Source organism: Monodelphis domestica, chromosome 2 (genome assembly GCF_027887165.1).
Source record: "Monodelphis domestica isolate mMonDom1 chromosome 2, mMonDom1.pri, whole genome shotgun sequence".
NCBI lineage: Eukaryota > Metazoa > Chordata > Mammalia > Didelphimorphia > Didelphidae > Monodelphis > Monodelphis domestica.
In genome coordinates, this window is record NC_077228.1 from 105,823,200 (window position 1) to 105,839,907 (window position 16,708).

The 16,708-nt window shown below is 49.7% G+C and overlaps 1 protein-coding gene across 11 annotated transcripts in view; it reads left to right on the forward strand.

Annotated features, from left to right (window-relative positions):
• The first annotated feature begins 3,263 nt into the window (after positions 1-3,263).
• The window catches only part of PPFIA4 (PTPRF interacting protein alpha 4), a 43,229-nt gene continuing 29,784 nt past the window's right edge, over positions 3,264-16,708 (forward strand). For 7 of the 11 annotated variants that reach the window (XR_008916160.1, XR_008916161.1, XR_008916164.1 and 4 more), the window contains exons 1-11: positions 3,264-3,387; positions 3,554-3,719; positions 3,928-4,002; positions 4,227-4,316; positions 4,825-5,016; positions 5,524-5,670; positions 6,527-6,661; positions 13,316-13,399; positions 14,246-14,377; positions 14,644-14,706; positions 16,041-16,132. Coding sequence is in view for 4 of the 11 variants with exons in the window: in XM_056815744.1 (XP_056671722.1) it covers positions 3,609-3,719; positions 3,928-4,002; positions 4,227-4,316; positions 4,825-5,016; positions 5,524-5,670; positions 6,527-6,661; positions 13,316-13,399; positions 14,246-14,377; positions 14,644-14,706; positions 16,041-16,132 (1,121 nt within the window). In the remaining 7 variants the exon portion in view is untranslated. The remainder of the gene's footprint in view (positions 3,388-3,553; positions 3,720-3,927; positions 4,003-4,226; positions 4,317-4,824; positions 5,017-5,523; positions 5,671-6,526; positions 6,662-13,315; positions 13,400-14,245; positions 14,378-14,643; positions 14,707-16,040; positions 16,133-16,708) is intronic. The other 4 variants (XR_008916162.1, XR_008916166.1, XM_056815745.1 and 1 more) reach the window with 2 other exon arrangements.

Sequence of the window (16,708 nt, forward strand, 5' to 3'; positions counted from 1 at the left end):
CTGCCCCCTCGGCATTCTCCCATCCCTGCCATGCTCTGAGTCAGTCTGGAGGAACAAAGGGCCGGCTGCTTCCTCCGCTCTGGGTTAGCTTTGGCCTAGAAGAGGGAGTCCCTTAGAGCCCCGGGCCCAGCCCGCCAGCAGGTGGCACCCCAGGCTGGGAAGAAGCTTGCCCAACGGTCTGGATTTCCCGGAGGACCATGTCCCATGAGGTGCCAGCGTGCCCTCCTCGTGGTCCAGCCTTTCCCTTCTCCAGTCTAGGAATGGAGTCAGCTTTCAAAACTAGTTACCAGACACCAGCCATCCCTGAGCCGGAGCCCCGGGCTGGGAGGAGAGCCTGGGTTTGGGGAGGGGGCACGGCAGGGTCTGAGAGCTGGGGGTCTGCTGCCTCCTGGGCTCTCTGCCAGGCTTTGTGTAGCCTGGAGGCTACCAGCTTCTCAGAAGACCCCAGCCCTGCCCGAGGGTTAGGGGAGTCAGCGGTGGCAATTCTTGCGCCGAGTGGGGATTCCTTCATGTGGGATGGGGAACTCGAGGTGAGGAGGTAAGACGAGGCTGGCTCCAGAGAGCCAAAGAGGAGGCATTACCAGTCTGTGTCCTGAGAGCAGTGCCCAGGCTAGGGGCTGTCGGCAGACTCTGAGCTCTAGAGTGTGCTGGGCCTGGCTGCCCCTGTGTGACTGCACACTTCTTGTGGACCTAGTGTGTGCCGAGCACAGAGCTGGGAAGCCCCCGGTGCTAGGGGGTTTAGAGACGACAAGAACCTCTGTCCTTGTGGAGTGAGCAAGTAAGGACAGGCTAGTAGACAGATGAGACACAAAGGTCCGAAGGTGACCATGATAATCATTAGAGCTAGTATTCTTGTAGTGCATTAGGGTTTGCAAAGTCCTTTACAAATATCTCATTTTCTCTTTGCAATAACCCCGAGAGGTAGGTACTATTATTATTCCCATTTTATGGATGAGGAAACTGAGTCACAGAGATGCTAAAGGACTTGGGTCTTTCAAATTAAGGATTTGATCCACTGTACTGCCTAGTTTGCCTTTAATACAGAATAATAGATGATAAGTACATCTGCAAGGTGAAAAATAGTGGAAGAAAAGTTTGTTACTGACAGAAAGAGCAGCAGGGCTGCTATTGTAGAATACATGATATTTGGGCTGGCCTTTAAAGGTGGCAGAGGAATTCAACAGAATAGGAACTAATCTCAGGCAAGACCCTTAGTAGGGTAGAGTCCAGTCTGGCAAGAGCTCTCTCTGCCCATCAGCTTTGTAACCAGACTCACTTACCACTTCTCCCTCCCTCCCTCCCTCTCTTCCTCCCTCTCCCTCTCCTCCCTCCTTCCCTCCCCTCCCTCCCTCCCTCCGTCCCTCCTTCCTCCTTCCTTCCTTCCTTCCTTCCTTCCTTCCTTCTTCCTTCCTTCCTTCCTTCCTTCCTTCCTTCCTTCCTTCCTTCCTTCCTTCCTTCCTTCCTTCTCCTTCCTTCCATCCTCCTTCCTTCCTTCCTTCCTTCCTTCCTTTCTTCCTTCCTTCCCTTTCTCCCTCTTTCCCCTCTTTCTTTCTTTCTTTCTTTCTTTCTTCTTTCTTTCTTTCTTTCTTTCTTTCTTTCTTTCTTCTTTCTTTCTTTCTTTCTTTCTTTCTTTCTTCTTTCTTTCTTTCTTTGTTTCTTTGTTTCTCTGTTTCTTTGTTTCTCTCTTTCTTTCTCTCTTTCTCTCTTTCTCTTTCTCTCTTTCTCTCTTTCTCTCTTTCTCTCCCTCTCTCTTCTCTCTCTCTCTCTCTCTCTCTCTCTCTCTCTCTCTCTCTCTCTCTCTCTCTCTCTCTCTCACTCTCACTCTCCCCCCTTACTCTCTGTCTTAGTGACAACTCTAAGACAACTCTAAGACTCTAAGAAGGCCAAGGGCTAAGCAAATGGGACTTAAATGACTTAAATGACAGGGGTCAAAAATCTAGGAAGTGTCAGAGGTCAGATTTAAACCCAGGACCTCCCATCTCTGGGCCTGACTCTCTATCCATTGAGTCACCTAGCTGTGCCCTGCTCCCTTTCTTTTTTAAATAGAATATCACTGTGCTCTTTTTATATTTTATTTTATACAAATATAAGTATTTATACACTTATACCTTCCATCCTCCCCAGGATAAATATTTTTTCAGCCCCCTGAATCAAGGGAGTTCAGTGCTTTATAACATATAATTTTAAAAGGGTGTGGTTAATTCTGTTAAACAAAAACTAATCAACAGATAGAAAAAGCCTTATAGTATATATAGTTTTCTGTACACTAGTCCTCTCATGCAAAGAATCAAGGAAGATAAAGAAAGGCACATTTTTCTTGGTAAGGGAACAAAAATCTAGACTAGAGGCAACATGATAATGGAGATCTCAGTGGAGACCTCAACAGAGTCAGAGGACCTGGGTTCAAATCCATCTCAGTGGTGACTCCCTGTGTAACTTTGGCTGAGTCCCTGCAATTCTTAGAGTCTGAGTTTCCTCTTCAGTTAAGGGCGGGGGTTGGATGAGGAGACTTCTGAGGTTCCTTGCAGATCAAAGTTTGGGATGCGATGCTCTTCAGGCAGGGATTGGGGGCAGGAAGGCTCGGCACTAAATGGTCAGGGCATGAATGCTGGAATGGCTGGCGAGGGCATTCTCTTGTGTCAAGGTCTAAATGATCGTTGTCCTGGTCCGTGAAGCTGTAGAAGTTGAGGTTGGGAGTGGGGAGTCCTGCGAGGGGCCCAGCCCTCACATGGAACTTAGTAGCAAGCTCCTAGCTTCTTACAGAGATGCTCCAGCCTCAGACACCGCCAGTGCATGCACTAGTTTCCAGGTTCACTTTTCTTCTTCCTCCTCTCACCGGCCCCTGCTGCTCAGAATTGGAGCTATGACTTCATTGTATAGTTGGGGAAACTGAGGTTCAGGGAAGAGAGATTTTCTCCTGGCAACACAGCATGTTGACGGCCTTCAGTGTGGCCTGTCTCTGTAACACCGGACCCTCTCGGTGAGGATGAGGCGAGGAGACTCTGCCACCTGGAGCAAGTCGTTTAGGCTCCCGGAGCCTCGGTTTCTGCATCTGTGACACGAGGGAGGTTGGACCAGTCCTACATCCTGGGACACTCTCATTAGACCTGGGCTGCATCATCCCGGGAGCAGCTCACTCCCTGGGGGGGAGGCCCCCCAACAACAGTCGAAGACGGAGAATGGGTGCTTGGGTGCAAGGGGTGGGCTGTGGAAGAAGGCCAGTCACGAAGGGTGAGAGAATGCTGGACGGGCTCGCCAAGCTCAGGGGAGTCTTGGGGTTTTCAGGAATTTGCCACATTAACCCGGGAGCTGAGCGTGTGTCGGGAGCAGCTTCTAGAACGGGAGGAGGAGATTTCAGAGCTGAAAGCTGAACGGAATAACACGAGGGTAAGCGGGAAGACCTGGTGCATGGAGGGGCACCAACCCCTTGACCGAGGGGGTGGGTGCTGTCGGGCCGGGGACACCGTGTCCGTGAGTCAGGGGCCTCTTGCCTTGGGCAGCCTCTTGGGGTACAGACTAACAGCTCCCCCCCCCCCCCCCCCCCCCCCCGCAGCTGCTGTTAGAACATCTCGAGTGCCTTTGTGTCCCGCCATGAGCGATCCCTTCGAATGACTGTCGTGAAGCGTCAGGCTCAGTCTCCCTCCGGTGTCTCCAGTGAGGTGGAAGTGCTCAAAGCCCTGAAGTCTCTGTTTGAGCACCACAAGGCACTGGATGAGAAGGTGAAGGGGGGCCCCTTGCCCACTCTTTCTCATGTGCCCCCATCTCTGGTGCTCGTGGGGAGGGCCTTGCCGAAGGGACCTTTGTCCTGCCTTCCATCACTGCCCTCCGGTGCCAGCTCTCGGGGCTCCCTCCCCTCCCCCCCTGGCCTCCCCCAGCCGAAGGAGGGCCACAAGATGACTTTTTCCTCCCGCCATGTGTCCTGGCTAGGTTCGGGAGAGGCTGCGGGCAGCGCTGGAGCGTGTGAGCACGCTGGAGGAGCAGCTGGCAGGTGCTCACCAGCAGGTAACCTTCCCGCCTCGCTTCTGCTTCTCCCTTTGACTGGCAGGGTCCTCCCGGGAGCCTGGACGGCTTGGGCCGCCTTGCCCTTTGCATCCCTCTTTGTTCCTCTTTGCCGTAATCGGGCACCCCGGCCTCTGGGGGGATGTTTCCTCGGGGAGAAGCTGGGCGTTCTCGTCTCCGGAGCAGCCCTCCTTAGGCCCTGTTCCCCTGTGGCCCGTCCCCTGCAGGTGTCTGTTCTCCAGCAGGGAGCGGGGCCCCGGGATGGAGCTTCTGGAGAAGATGGGGCCCTGGAGTTGGGACCAAGACTCTTGTGGAAGGTGGGTCTTTGGGGGGCTGGTGGGGAGAGGGAGACTGCGCTGCGCTCCCTCCTAGATCCCGTCTCACTCCTTCCTCCACCTCTCATCCCCAATTCCCGTGAGGGAAGGTGGGGCCCAGCCCTACTTTGGAGAAGTCACCAGGGGGCCCAGTTGATTGGCATGTACCTGCCCAGCCTTCCTCCCTTTCTGTGGGCTCTGACCCGATCGCGGTGCTGGCCACATAAGTTACTTCACAGAGACCCGTTGAGTTGGATTGAAGTACCGGGTATGAATTGAGTCTGGGTCTTAGCCCCGCCTTCCATAGGCCCCTCCCTCCCAAGAGGGCGGAGATCCCCTTGTGGACAGAGAGGCGTTAGCGTCCCGAAGGGGCCCGAGCACGCACAGGGCCGTCGGAGGCAGAGCTCGGAATGGCCCCATTGCCGACTCCTCTGGGCCAAGGGAGCGGGTGGGAGGGTGCTGCTGCGGCCAGCATGCCCAGAGACTGATCGATGACTTGGTGCCCCTGGAGGATGAAGCAGGCCGGGCGGGAGAGCTGCAGGAGCGCCTGGAGAAGCAGACCTTTGAGCTGAACCAGGCCCGTGAACGCCTGGTTGCCCTGGCTGGCACGGTGGCCGAGCTCGAGGAGGACCTGAGCACCGCCCGGAGGGACCTCATCAAGTCTGAGGAGCTAAGCAGCAGACACCAGCGGGACCTCCGCGAGGTGAGCAGCCTGGGCCTGCCTTTAGGGAGAGTGGCATGGTAAAATGGAGGAGACTGCCGCGAGGGGGCTCGGGGGCTCGGGGGATGGGGAGTCAGGCCCGGAGAGGGCAGGTCCCGAGTTCAAATGTGGCCTCAGACGCTTGCTAGCTGTGTGACCCCGGGCAAGCCCCTTAGCCCATGTTGCCTAGCTCTTGCAGTTCTTCGATACACAGTGTTGTTTCTGAGATAGAAGGCAGGGTTTAAGAAAAAATGGAGCAGAGGAGACTCTGGATCCTGAGGACGGCCGGCCAGAGGGGAAGCGAGCATGAGAGGGAGGGGGCAACCAGGGACTGGCTCGGCCCATGGAAGGTTCTGGCCGGATGCCGAGGGGCAGTGTGGGTAGGGTCAGTGGCGGAGGCTCAGAGCCAGTGCCGGCAGGGGCGAGGTCCCTCTAGGAAGAGGAAGCTCCGGTGCCGCCCCAGCGTCACAGGAAGGCTCGGTGGGCTCAGGTGACTCTCCCTGTGTCCAGGCTTTGGCGCAGAAGGATGACATGGAAGAGAGAATCACCACGCTGGAGAAACGCTACCTGGCGGCCCAACGTGAAGCCACGTCCATCCATGACCTCAATGACAAGCTGGAGAATGAATTGGCCAATAAAGAGTCCTTGCACCGTCAGGTGCGCAGCTGGGAGGGCCATGGAGGGGGAGGGGGGAGAAGGCCATGGGACCCAGGGCCTCTTCTGGCCATTTACAACAGACTTCCCCTAAGGTCAGCTGGGTCTGGGTCTGGGTCAGCTCCGCGTTGACAGAACTTGGCCCAATCCCTTTGTCTCCTGGGGGCCTCGGGGCCTTTCACGGGATACCTCCTAGGCTATCTTTTCCTTTTACCTTGCTTCTGCCTGTCCTTTATTGTGCTCAGAGATTTCCCCAAAGCCCTAGGGCCTCCTAGGTTGCACATTCTTTCCCCTTCTAGACCCAAGCCACAGTTGTGCCTCACAAGGCCATGTATTTGTATGGAAGAAACAAAATGAACCATGGAGACAAAGGTTGCCCGAAGTTGGAACTTTCCAGTCACTGGACCAGGGAGAAACTTCCTCCTCTAGGCTAGTCTCACCCCAGCTCTGCTAAGGGCTTAGCTTCTTTTGCTAGGAGAAATGGCGTGCCTTTCTGTCTCCCAACCTCTCCAAGATCCTTCTCCTTTCCAGAATGATTTCAGGAGAATAATGATGCTCGCCATACCTGCTCAGCATGCTCTGCCCCATTCGTGAATTAGCCAGGGCAGCCTGGGCAGTGGATAAAAGCTGCACCCACCTACTGGCAATACTCAGGCAATTCTTGTATCTAGGTTGCACAAGAAATATCCCATTTTATCCCAAAAGATCAAGGTGCCAGCCGCTAGTACTGGCTAGGAAACTTGGGGCAGCTGCAATCTGTGGCTTGGCCCTTCTGCCCCCTACCTGCTGCTCCCAGGAGCCAAGACAGAAAGCCCAGCCTAGCTCTCCTATCCCTTTCTTGGGTCCATTCTCTCCGCAGTGTGAGGAGAAGGCCCGGCACCTACAGGAGCTTCTGGAGCTGGCTGAGCAGAAGCTTCAGCAGACAATGCGCAAAGCTGAGACCCTGCCCGAGGTCGAGGCTGAGCTGGCTCAGAGAATCGCTGCCCTCACCAAGGCAAGTGCCCATAGAGCAATGCCCTTAGGCCTCCTCCCCTTCCTCCTCTCCCCTCTGCCACTTCTCACTCTCCCATGGAGCAAGGCAGATGGCAGAAAGTGTGGGGTGGTGGGAAGGGCCTGGACCAGGAGGTGGGAGCCCTGTTAGTCCATCTGCCAGGTGGGAGGGTTATTCCTGCACTCTGTACTTTGCAGGGTTACTGGGAGAATAATGAGATAGCATATATGAATGTGTTTAGAAATGTACAAAGTGCTGTATAGCTAGAAGGTAATATTGTTATATATATTATATATCATAAACAACATTTATTATATATTATATATAATTATTATATAATATAAGTATGTATGATATTATTTATTATATATTTATATAGTATATGTAATAATTTATATTATTATTTATATATTACATATTATAGTATATATAATATAATAATAAAATAATATATATTTATATATAATTATACACATTATAATTATATATAATAATATAATATATTAAAAACAATAATATAATAATAATTATATATATAAAGCAGTGTCTTCTACATAAAGTCAAACCAAAAAGAAGATGACTTTGCCATCTAGTCCATGGGTTCTTAACTTATTTTGGGACTTGGACTTCCTTGGCAATGCAGTGAAATCTATGGTTCCCTTCTCAGAATAATATCTTTAAATGCATAAAATAAAATATGTTAAAGGGAACAATTATATTGAAGCACATCTATCAAAATAATTCTAGAATTTCTTGAAATCTTTCTTTAGGTTCTAGTTTAAGACTCAGGACCTAAAAAGATTCTTAGGATGAGGAGGAGAGAAGACGCAGTCAATGGATTCATTTTTATTTCCATGAATATTTGTTGAGCACCAGCTGTCCTGCAAGAGAAAGACAAGTCTAGAGTGAACAAATTGCTGTTCCCCAATTCTAGAATAAGAGTCCGGGGTTGGGAGGCATCCTTGGATGCTTGAAGGAGGGGTTTTTAGGGCGAGTAAAATGACATGTTTGGAGAAATTTGCCTCCAGGTTAGCCATCAGGCAGTGGGTTTGTGGAAGGGTTTGGTCTGTGGAGATCTGTGAAACTGGCAGAAATAGAGACCCTCAGTCCTGTGTGTCCGCCTCCTGTTTCTGCACTTAGCTCGTAGGCCGTCTGCAAGCATCAGTTTACCTAGTGATACTCATGGTGTGGGATCTTTTGTCCAGACCAACATGGTAACTCGTTACTACTCTAGGAGCTCAGCCACAACCATGTTGACAGTTGGACTCAGTAGTCCTGCGTTCTCAAACTTTGGTGGTCTCAGGACCCCTTTTTGCTCTTACGAATGATCGTGGAGCTTTTGTTTATGTGGGTTTTACCTATTGATATATACTGTATTAGAAATTAAAACGTTGTAACATCAGCATGAAAATAGTTTTGGTCTCATGGATCCGCTGAAAGGGGTTCAAAGACCCTTGGGGGCTCAGGACCACACTTTGAGAGCCATTGATCTAGATGAAGTTAGAGACGCCCAAGCTAAGTGGAAGGTCCACCCAGGGATACTCCTTGGGGAGACAAATTAAAAAAGAAATTGGCAAAGTTGGTTTCATAATGGACTGAAAGGTGGCAAAAAGCATTATTTCATAGGATACTTGATCATCTGGCTCTCCCCATTGTGCATGCTAAGTGCCAGCTTTTAAGACACCATGAAGATAATTGCAGCTTCAGTGCCAACATCTATTGCAAAGGAGGAACAGAGAAATTCTCTAAGGATCCTTACATCCTTGAGCCTCCATTGATGTGTTCCTCAAAAGTTAGGGATCTCTATGCAAAAGTGGCTGTAGGGGAGGAATAAAAAGCCAAGAAATGAAAGAGGCCACAGTCTTGTATAGCCTCATTCCAGAATATCATTCATGCTTTGGTCAAGAAATGAATTGAAAGAGGGGAGTGCCAGGGGCAGCCAGGTGACTCTGTGGATTGAGAGCCAGGCCTAGCCATGGAGGTCCTGGGTTCAAATCTGGCCTCAGACACTTCCTAGCTGTGTGACCCTGAGCAAGTCGCTTAACCTCTATTACCTATCCCTCACTGCCCTTCTGCCTTGGAACCAATACACAGTACTGATCCTAAGATATAAAGTAAGGGTTTTTTTAAAAAAAAAGAAGTGAGTACTGAATGATCTCATACAAATGGTCAGAAGGAGCTGAGTGCTGACAGGCGTCGTCATTCAATTCAATTGTTGAATCACGTGGATAGAGGAAAAGTCAAAGTTAGTATCAGATTAGTGGAAAGGGTCAAGTCGGGAAGACAGCTTGAGGAGGGCGAGCATCTCCAATCTGACCTGTTTAGATGATGTCTGGGCTGCTGAAGGGTCAATGGACAAGGGGAAGGAAATAGAATCTCTCCCCATTTTGAGAGGAGTGAAACGGGTTCAAAAGAGTTGCCACCACAAGAATGCTGGGACATTATGGAAGCCACACCTTTGCCCATCAGCGACTCCAGGGGAGCACCAGCTTAGTATAGAATGACAAAAGCCTTGGAGGAGGATCACTGGCCACATTGGCCCCTTAACGAGGAAAACTAGGTAGAGGAGAGCTTGGGGGGAGATCTGCTAAGCCAGCCAGCCATCCTAGATCAGGAAGAAAAACCAGAGACAGCTCTGCCGGCACTGGGTGGTGATCCTTGCCCGTCGGCACTGACGGGAACACGCCGCAGCGCTGAGCTCTGCCACCCCAAGGCCGGTGCAATAGACTCTGTGAGGGAGAAGCCGGGGCCCTTTGCCAGGCTGGAGGACCAGGCGCATCTGGCTGAGAGGGACGGTGCTGGGACCTGGGATTTCATTGGTCCAGAGAACCGCCAGGGGAGGAAAAGCCTTCCTCCAGGGCAAGTCAGTGCTTTCTCTGCCACTTATCAGTCAGTCAACAAGTATTGACTGTGTAGTGTGCTGGAGATGCAAGTACAAGGAATGTAATAATGCCTTTATCCTTTAGCTTTGGAGAACTGAGGAGTTCAGTAACTTGTCTAGGGTTCCACAGCCAGAATGAGTGATAGGATTTGGCTTTCCATCCACTAACATATTGACTTTTTGGACCAACATGGAAGACATCTGTTCTGGAAATAGCAAGATTTTAATGACGTTCGGGGCTCACTCGTCAAGATATTCATAGATAGAATGCTGGTCTTAGAATTGGGAAGATCTGAGTTCAAATCCTGCCTCAGACACTAACTGGTTGGTAGCCCTGCAAAAGTCTCAGCTTCCTCATTTATAAGATAGGGATAGGGGGAAGTCGGGTGGCTCAGTGGATTGAGAGTCAGGCCTAGAGACGGGAGGTCCTAGGTTCAAATCTGGCCTCAGACACTTCCCAGCTGTGTGACCCTGGACAAGTCACTTGACCCTCATTGCCTAGCCCTTACCACTCTTCTGCCTTGGAGCCAATACACAGTATTGACTCCAAGACGGAAGGTAAGGGTTTAAAAAAAAAAAGATAGGGATGATAAAAACAGCAACCCCTGCACAGTGTTATGAGGAACAGATGAGATAATATGTATAAAGTAGTTTGCAAACCCTAAAGTGCTATATAAATATTAGTTATTAGTATCACAAAAGAATGAGAAAGATCATTGAGTGGCACTTTTTAGAAAGGGCGACTGAGAAAACATCGACAGCTGCCAACCTTTATTTCTAGAAAATCTTTATGGGCACTGTCTGTGCATGTATCAGGAGTGTCTTTGATGAAAACACATGAAGGGAACAGATAGACTTCTGCAGATATTTTTCTATCCACAGTCTTTACAGTCATACAGTGATCTCATTAATATGGAAAACATAATATACATTTGCCTGTTATCTGATTATTAAAAAAACAACATTTGACCCAGTAGAAAAAATGCATCCTTTAAAGCTCTCATCAAACAGTGCTTCCCATCCATATATTAAAATAACATGATTATTCTGAAAGAGAAGCAGTTAAAGCTTGAGCATTGGTTCAATGATCTGTTGAATTAATAACATCAAATGGGGCATAAAATTTGGAGACCTACAGGATTTGCCAAAGCCGTGGGATGCACTGTGTTGCAGAGTCCAAACAAAAGATCCACTTTCGTTAAGGGCTAAAGTCCTATAAATGCTCCTTCACACGACACCTCAGTAATTGCATTGTTTCAGAGCATTATAAAGCCTCCTCAGTTTAATCCAAAATGATGGAGGAAAAATTGGTTTAAATGTCTATACAAAAAAACAAAAACAAAAAACCAACCCCAAACCCAAAGCATTGTGGCTCAAAAGTGTAGATAGGAAGGACAGCCCATTGAGTTGGCACATTTATCTTTTTGTCTGTCAATGTAAATACAGGGTGTCCTGAAAGTTTTGTTGCAGTTTTAAGCTACTATAAAGTTTAAAACAACTTAAAGTTATTAAAGTTTAAAATTGCACTAAGATTTTTGAGGCACCTTGTATGTACTTTGAATAGACTGTGCAATTGGACAGTGCACAGGGACCAGAATCAAGTAAGAGGAGGAGATGGAGTCATATCTGGGAAATTGTGTGGAACTTTCAATGATCCTAACTTACTTGCTACTACAAAAGCCCATTTCTTTTGCTGTATGAATAGAGCTTAATCTTCCCCCTCTCTTAAGATATTAATGACCTTTTGCATTGGATGAACCATCTGTGGGAAGATATGAATGAGAATAGCATGGGATTATTAGGTGTTAAAGGGCTGTGAAGAATACATACCAGTAAGATCATTGATCCTTTTAAATATCTAAATAGACAATGAACTTCTTAGAGCTTATCTCCCAGCAAAGAGGTGGTATAAGATGGAAATATGACCGAGCTGGGACTACAAATTACAACTTCAAGATAAACTAACTTTGAAAGGAAGAAAAAGCATACAGATATGGGTTCCAAATGACAATGACTATTCCATCTTCAAGTTTTATAAGAGTCAGATTTGGGAGAAAAAAGAGCAGTTTATTTTTGGACCAATATGAGAAATAGGTTCAAGTGAAGTGTAGGCCAATTCATGGATGACAAACCATGAATTAAAGGGATCTTAGGAATGTCTCCTTGATCTTTAAGGGAGGTCAGCTGTACCCCAGTGCTTGTCAAAGGGGAAGCTTGATTCTTTCTCCTATTTTTGATGTTTTATTTTTTCTCCAATTACATGTAAAAACAATTTTTTAACATTCATTTAAAAAAAGGCTTGAGTTCCGAATTATTTTGCTTCTACCCACCCTCTGTCACCTCTTCCCCTTCTCTGAGATGGTAAGTGATCTGAGATAGATTTTACATGTGTAATCATGCAAAACATTTTTCCATATTAGTAATTTGGGGAAGAGATCTCAAATTAAAAAAAAAAGACAAAGTAGAAAAAGTGAAATGTAGGATATTTCAATCTGCATTCAAACTCTATCAGTTCTCTCTCAGAGAGCAGATGGCATTTTTCCTCCTGAGTCTCTGGGATGGTCTTGGATCATTGTATTGCTGCTTTCTCCTGTTTTTGGATTAGAACCTGGGAGTAATGACCCTTGAGTTCAATGTCTCATCTCCTTGCTGGTTGTCCTGCAGGGGAGTTTCCAGAGCTGTGTGTGTGTGCATTCTTGGCTTCTGCAGGACTTGGCTTCTTGACCAGAGAGCAGGATGGAATTGAGATAGGTTAAGAGAAAGGAAAGGGTTTCCTCTGCCTTGGAAAGGCCTTGATTAGCTGTCACGTTTTGAGAATGGGCCCAGGAACTGAAAGCTTCAGATTTCAAAGGGAACTTAGAAGTCATCTAGTCCATCTCTATCATTTTATAGATGATAAAAATGAGGTCGAGATGTAAAGGCTGACAAATGTAGTGAGTGGTAAAACTGGGACCACAGCCCAGGCCTTCCACCTGACTTCTGTCTCTTTCCACTCCACATTTCTCCCATGCTAGGAAGAAATCAGGGAACAACATAAAACTGGTAAGAGGTTTGAAAGGTGGGCTTCTGAGGATGCCTCAGGCTACCTGTCCTGGAAGCGAGAGGGATGAGCATCTTGGAAGGACCTCGTCATAGTCTTTGGGGTGCATGCAGCTAGTTGGCTCAGTGGTTAGAGAGCCAGGCCTGGAGATGGGAGGTTGTGCATTCTAATTTGGTCTCAGACATTTCCTGGCTGTGTGTCCCTGGGAAAGTCACTTCACCCCAGTTTCCTAAGCCCTTACTACTCTTTTGCCTTGGAACCAATGCTTAGTACAGATTCTAAAGCAGAAGGTAAGGGTTAAAAAAAAGTCTTTGAGTATTATGTGTAGGCCAGGAACAGGCTAAAAGGACAGGGAGAGGGTTTTAGGTCAGGCTGTAGAAGAGCTTCTTGGTAATTGTGAACCAAAATGGAGGTTTAAAGGGTTGTGGAACCTCCACTAGTGGATTTTCTTGTTAAGAAAGGCAAAGGCATCCATTTCCCCTGGGCTGGTTTGAATGAAAACAGGAAAATGGTCCTGGAGCTCTTCTGAGCCCCACTTCTAGTAGCAGGGGCTAGGAGAGTGCCGGCTAATGGAAAAGGCTGGTCTGTTCCTCACTCTGAAGTTTGGTCAGCGACATGCTCCTGGAGCCAGCTCTGCTGGGATAGGAGCTGGAGGGGAGACGGGCCGAGAGGGTGAGGAAGGGTGTGAAGAGCTGGGGGGCAGTATGGTGGCCAAGGGCAGTATTGACGTCTCTAGGCTGAAGAGCGGCACGGAAACATTGAAGAGCACCTCCGGCAGCTGGAGGCACAGCTAGAAGAGAAGAACCAGGAGCTGGCCAGGGTGAGTGGCCCCTGTTATGGGGTATGAGAAGATGGGGCCCAACGTGATCCTGTGGGTGTGGAGGTCCTGGAGGGACTGGGAGAGAGTGGGGACAGTCCGAGCTTGCTATTTTGGGGGTGATGGGGAGTGGATGGTGTCAACCAGATGTTGGGGCAGGAGTACAGAAGGTATATCCAGATGTTGGGACGGGAGTTCAAGGGGTATGTCCAGATGTTGGGGCAGGAGTAGAGAGGAACGGCCAAGTTTTAAGGATGGGGATCTCTGGAGGTAGTACAAGAAATATTGAGGTAGAAGGTGTGTTTCTTGGAGTGTCAAGGTTATATATACTATATATATATATTTATATATATATATATTATAGATACATCGAGCATGTCTCAAGCATTTATCACATGCTGGATAGCGAGCTAAACACTCAAAAAAGGTTATATTCTAATGGGCCAAGACAACAGATAATAGGGAGCTGGAAAGTGGGGGAGGTGTAGGGAGAATTGGGGAGGGAAATTGATGAAACCGAGGGAAGTTGAATGGAGGCCGGGCCCCAAGGAAGGTTAAGGCACAAAGGTCACCTATCAGAGCCCGGGAGCTAGGGGTGAGATACATTTTTTCCTAACAGGGTAGGGTCACTCAGAGAGGAGGGGTATGGTGAGGGGATTTCAGGGAGACAGATAGAAGCTTGGGCAAGACAAAGACAAAGAGGAGGGCCTGGGAGCAGATGCCAAGAGATGATGCCATTAGGAAGGAACTGAGGAAGAGAGAGGGAGGATCAAGTGAAGTTCTAGCTCCTTGAGGAGTTCTCTAAGCCCCATAGGGTTTGTGGGTGCCATGCTGCTTGTCTCATGGCAGGTACGCCAACGGGAAAAGATGAATGAAGACCACAATAAGCGTCTCTCAGACACCGTAGATCGGCTACTGAGTGAGTCCAATGAACGGCTGCAGCTACACCTTAAGGAGCGGATGGCTGCTCTTGAGGAAAAGGTATGGCTGAGGGCTGGGGTTGTGGCCAGGCAGGAGAGGTGGAGAGGACCCTGAGAACCACAGTTTCTTCTTCTCTGGGTCATGGTGGGGGTGGGGGGGAGACAGACAGTCAGACAGACAGACAGAGAGAGAGACAGAGAGACAGAGAGAGAGAGAGAGAGAGAGAGAGAGAGAGAGAGAGAGAGAGAGAGAGAGAGAGAGAGAGTTAGCCAGGTTTCCTGAATCTGATCCTTGGACCCCCCCGGGGGCTCTCCTTTCCCCTCCAGAATACACTCATCCAGGAGCTGGAGAGCTCCCAGAGGCAGATTGAGGAGCAGCAGCACCACAAGGTACCTGCTAAAGGGCGCCTCCTTCCCAAATGGCCTGACAGAGCTGCTGGAGGTGGCCCAGGGCTCGGGGCTGGGGAGAGGCTTAGTTTGGTGGTAGTGGCCCCTGGAGAGACAGACTCCTCAGGAGGGCTGATGTGGCTCCCTTCCCCAGTTCCTGTGAGAGATGCTCTCTGAGGTTCTTATTTAGCTTTTAGATCAGCTTGTTCTACCCCCTCATTTTACGGATGAGGAAGTTGAAGCCCACAGAGGAAAGAAAGGGCACAAATATCTCCCTGGGCTGGTGTTTGAACCCAATCTTTGGAGGCCAAATCCAGTGTTCTTTCTGCTTGAGGAGATCTTCTGGCCTCGGACCCTAGCAGGTATCACTGTGATGGCAGGGATTAGTTGATCTTGTTGCAGTCATGTGAGTGCCAGCTCCGCCTACAGGGCAAAGGGGCTTGTGCAAAGCCTGTCTGTTGGAAACTCTCTGGAACAAGGAGGTTCTGGAGCTGAATTTCTGCTCTTCCTCACCCCACGAGCCAGCCCTGTTTCTGTGTCTGGGAGTGGCAGGGAGTGTGTGGCAGACTGGCAGGAGGGGGACTCGATGGGATTGGGTCGCTGCAGTCCACGTCTCTGCTTCTGCCCTGAAGAGTGTTCTCAGGAATTCTTGTGCCTCTGGCCCCTAGCAGATCCCCCTGTGAAGCACGCCGCCATCAGCAGTGAGCTTCCCCGCCAGGGGTCACACAGGACTTTGCTTTGTATCTCTTGAAGGTCCTTCTGAAATATTGTGTGTTCTAGTGATCTGTAAAGTGTAAAGTAAACCTCTCTACTAGACTGTAAGCTCCCCGAGGGCAGAGACGATTCCTTCTCTAAGCCACCTCCCCTCGCTCCTAGAGAGGATTTTGGGCCTGTTGTGGAGGGCAGGGACTCTGGACCCACTGAATCCACGTTAGTGGGGCTTCCCTGGAGGGATGGTCTCTCAGGCTGAATTTCTGACAGGTCCCCAGTCCATTCCCTCACCCCAGCCCCGTTTCCTCCATGGGGGTCAGACAGCAGGTGTGTTGGGCAGGTCTCTGGAGCTCTGAGCCCCCTCCCCAAGCAGGTCCCTCTCTTAGCCTTAACACTCTTGGACCAGCCCTCCGCCAGGACCCTTGGCTGATTATCTGTTTGATCCTTTAATCATGTGGTGTCAGGAGCGGGCCTAGATTGGGGCTTCTGGGGTGTGGCCTGTGCTGAGTTCTTCTTTACCCTTCCTTGACCTCCACTTTCCCCTCTCTGCTGCCCTCTCTTTGCCCCAACCCAACCCCCACCGTCCCCTCTGTGACCCCCACCCTCCCTGGGTTGGCCTGGCACAGGGCCGCCTTTCAGAAGAGATTGAGAAGCTCCGCCTGGAAGTGGACCAGCTGAAGGGTCGAGGGGGGCCATTTGCAGATGGCGTCCATTCCAGGTACTAGAGTTGAGGAGTCTGGGGGCGCTAGGAGGGGTCCCTGGAGCATCCTGCAAGAAGGGAACACTTCTTTGGATGCTGACCATCCTATGGTTCCTGGGATAACCCCCCTTTGGAAACCTCTGCCCTATAAAAACAAGGCCTTCATCTTACTGGAGATGAGGCCACGAGGCGCCCAGAGGTCGGCAGAAGACAGGTGGCGTTTAAATAGCCTTTGATGGTCTAGAGAACACTGTTTCCTCCCTCCAGCCCCGTGACACAGGCCCCGTAAGTGATTCTCCCTCTGTGGCAGCTGAGGAAATTGAGGCTTAGGCCGTTTAAGAAGTGACTTACCCAAGGTTACACAGCTACAACTGTGTCCGGGTTGGGGCGTGACCCCCAAGTCTTCTGACTTCCAGGTGCGATGTTCTTTTCCCCACCCCCTCACAGCACATCAGGACAGGCCAGGCCCTGGCTCCTGGGGCCTGCCAGTCTGTTCATTCCGTCTTCCAGGGGAGCCACGTTATTGCTCCGCTTTGAAGGCTCTAGATTCTTGGGGTTAGATAGAGAGTGAGCGCACTGTCAGTCCTGGACACC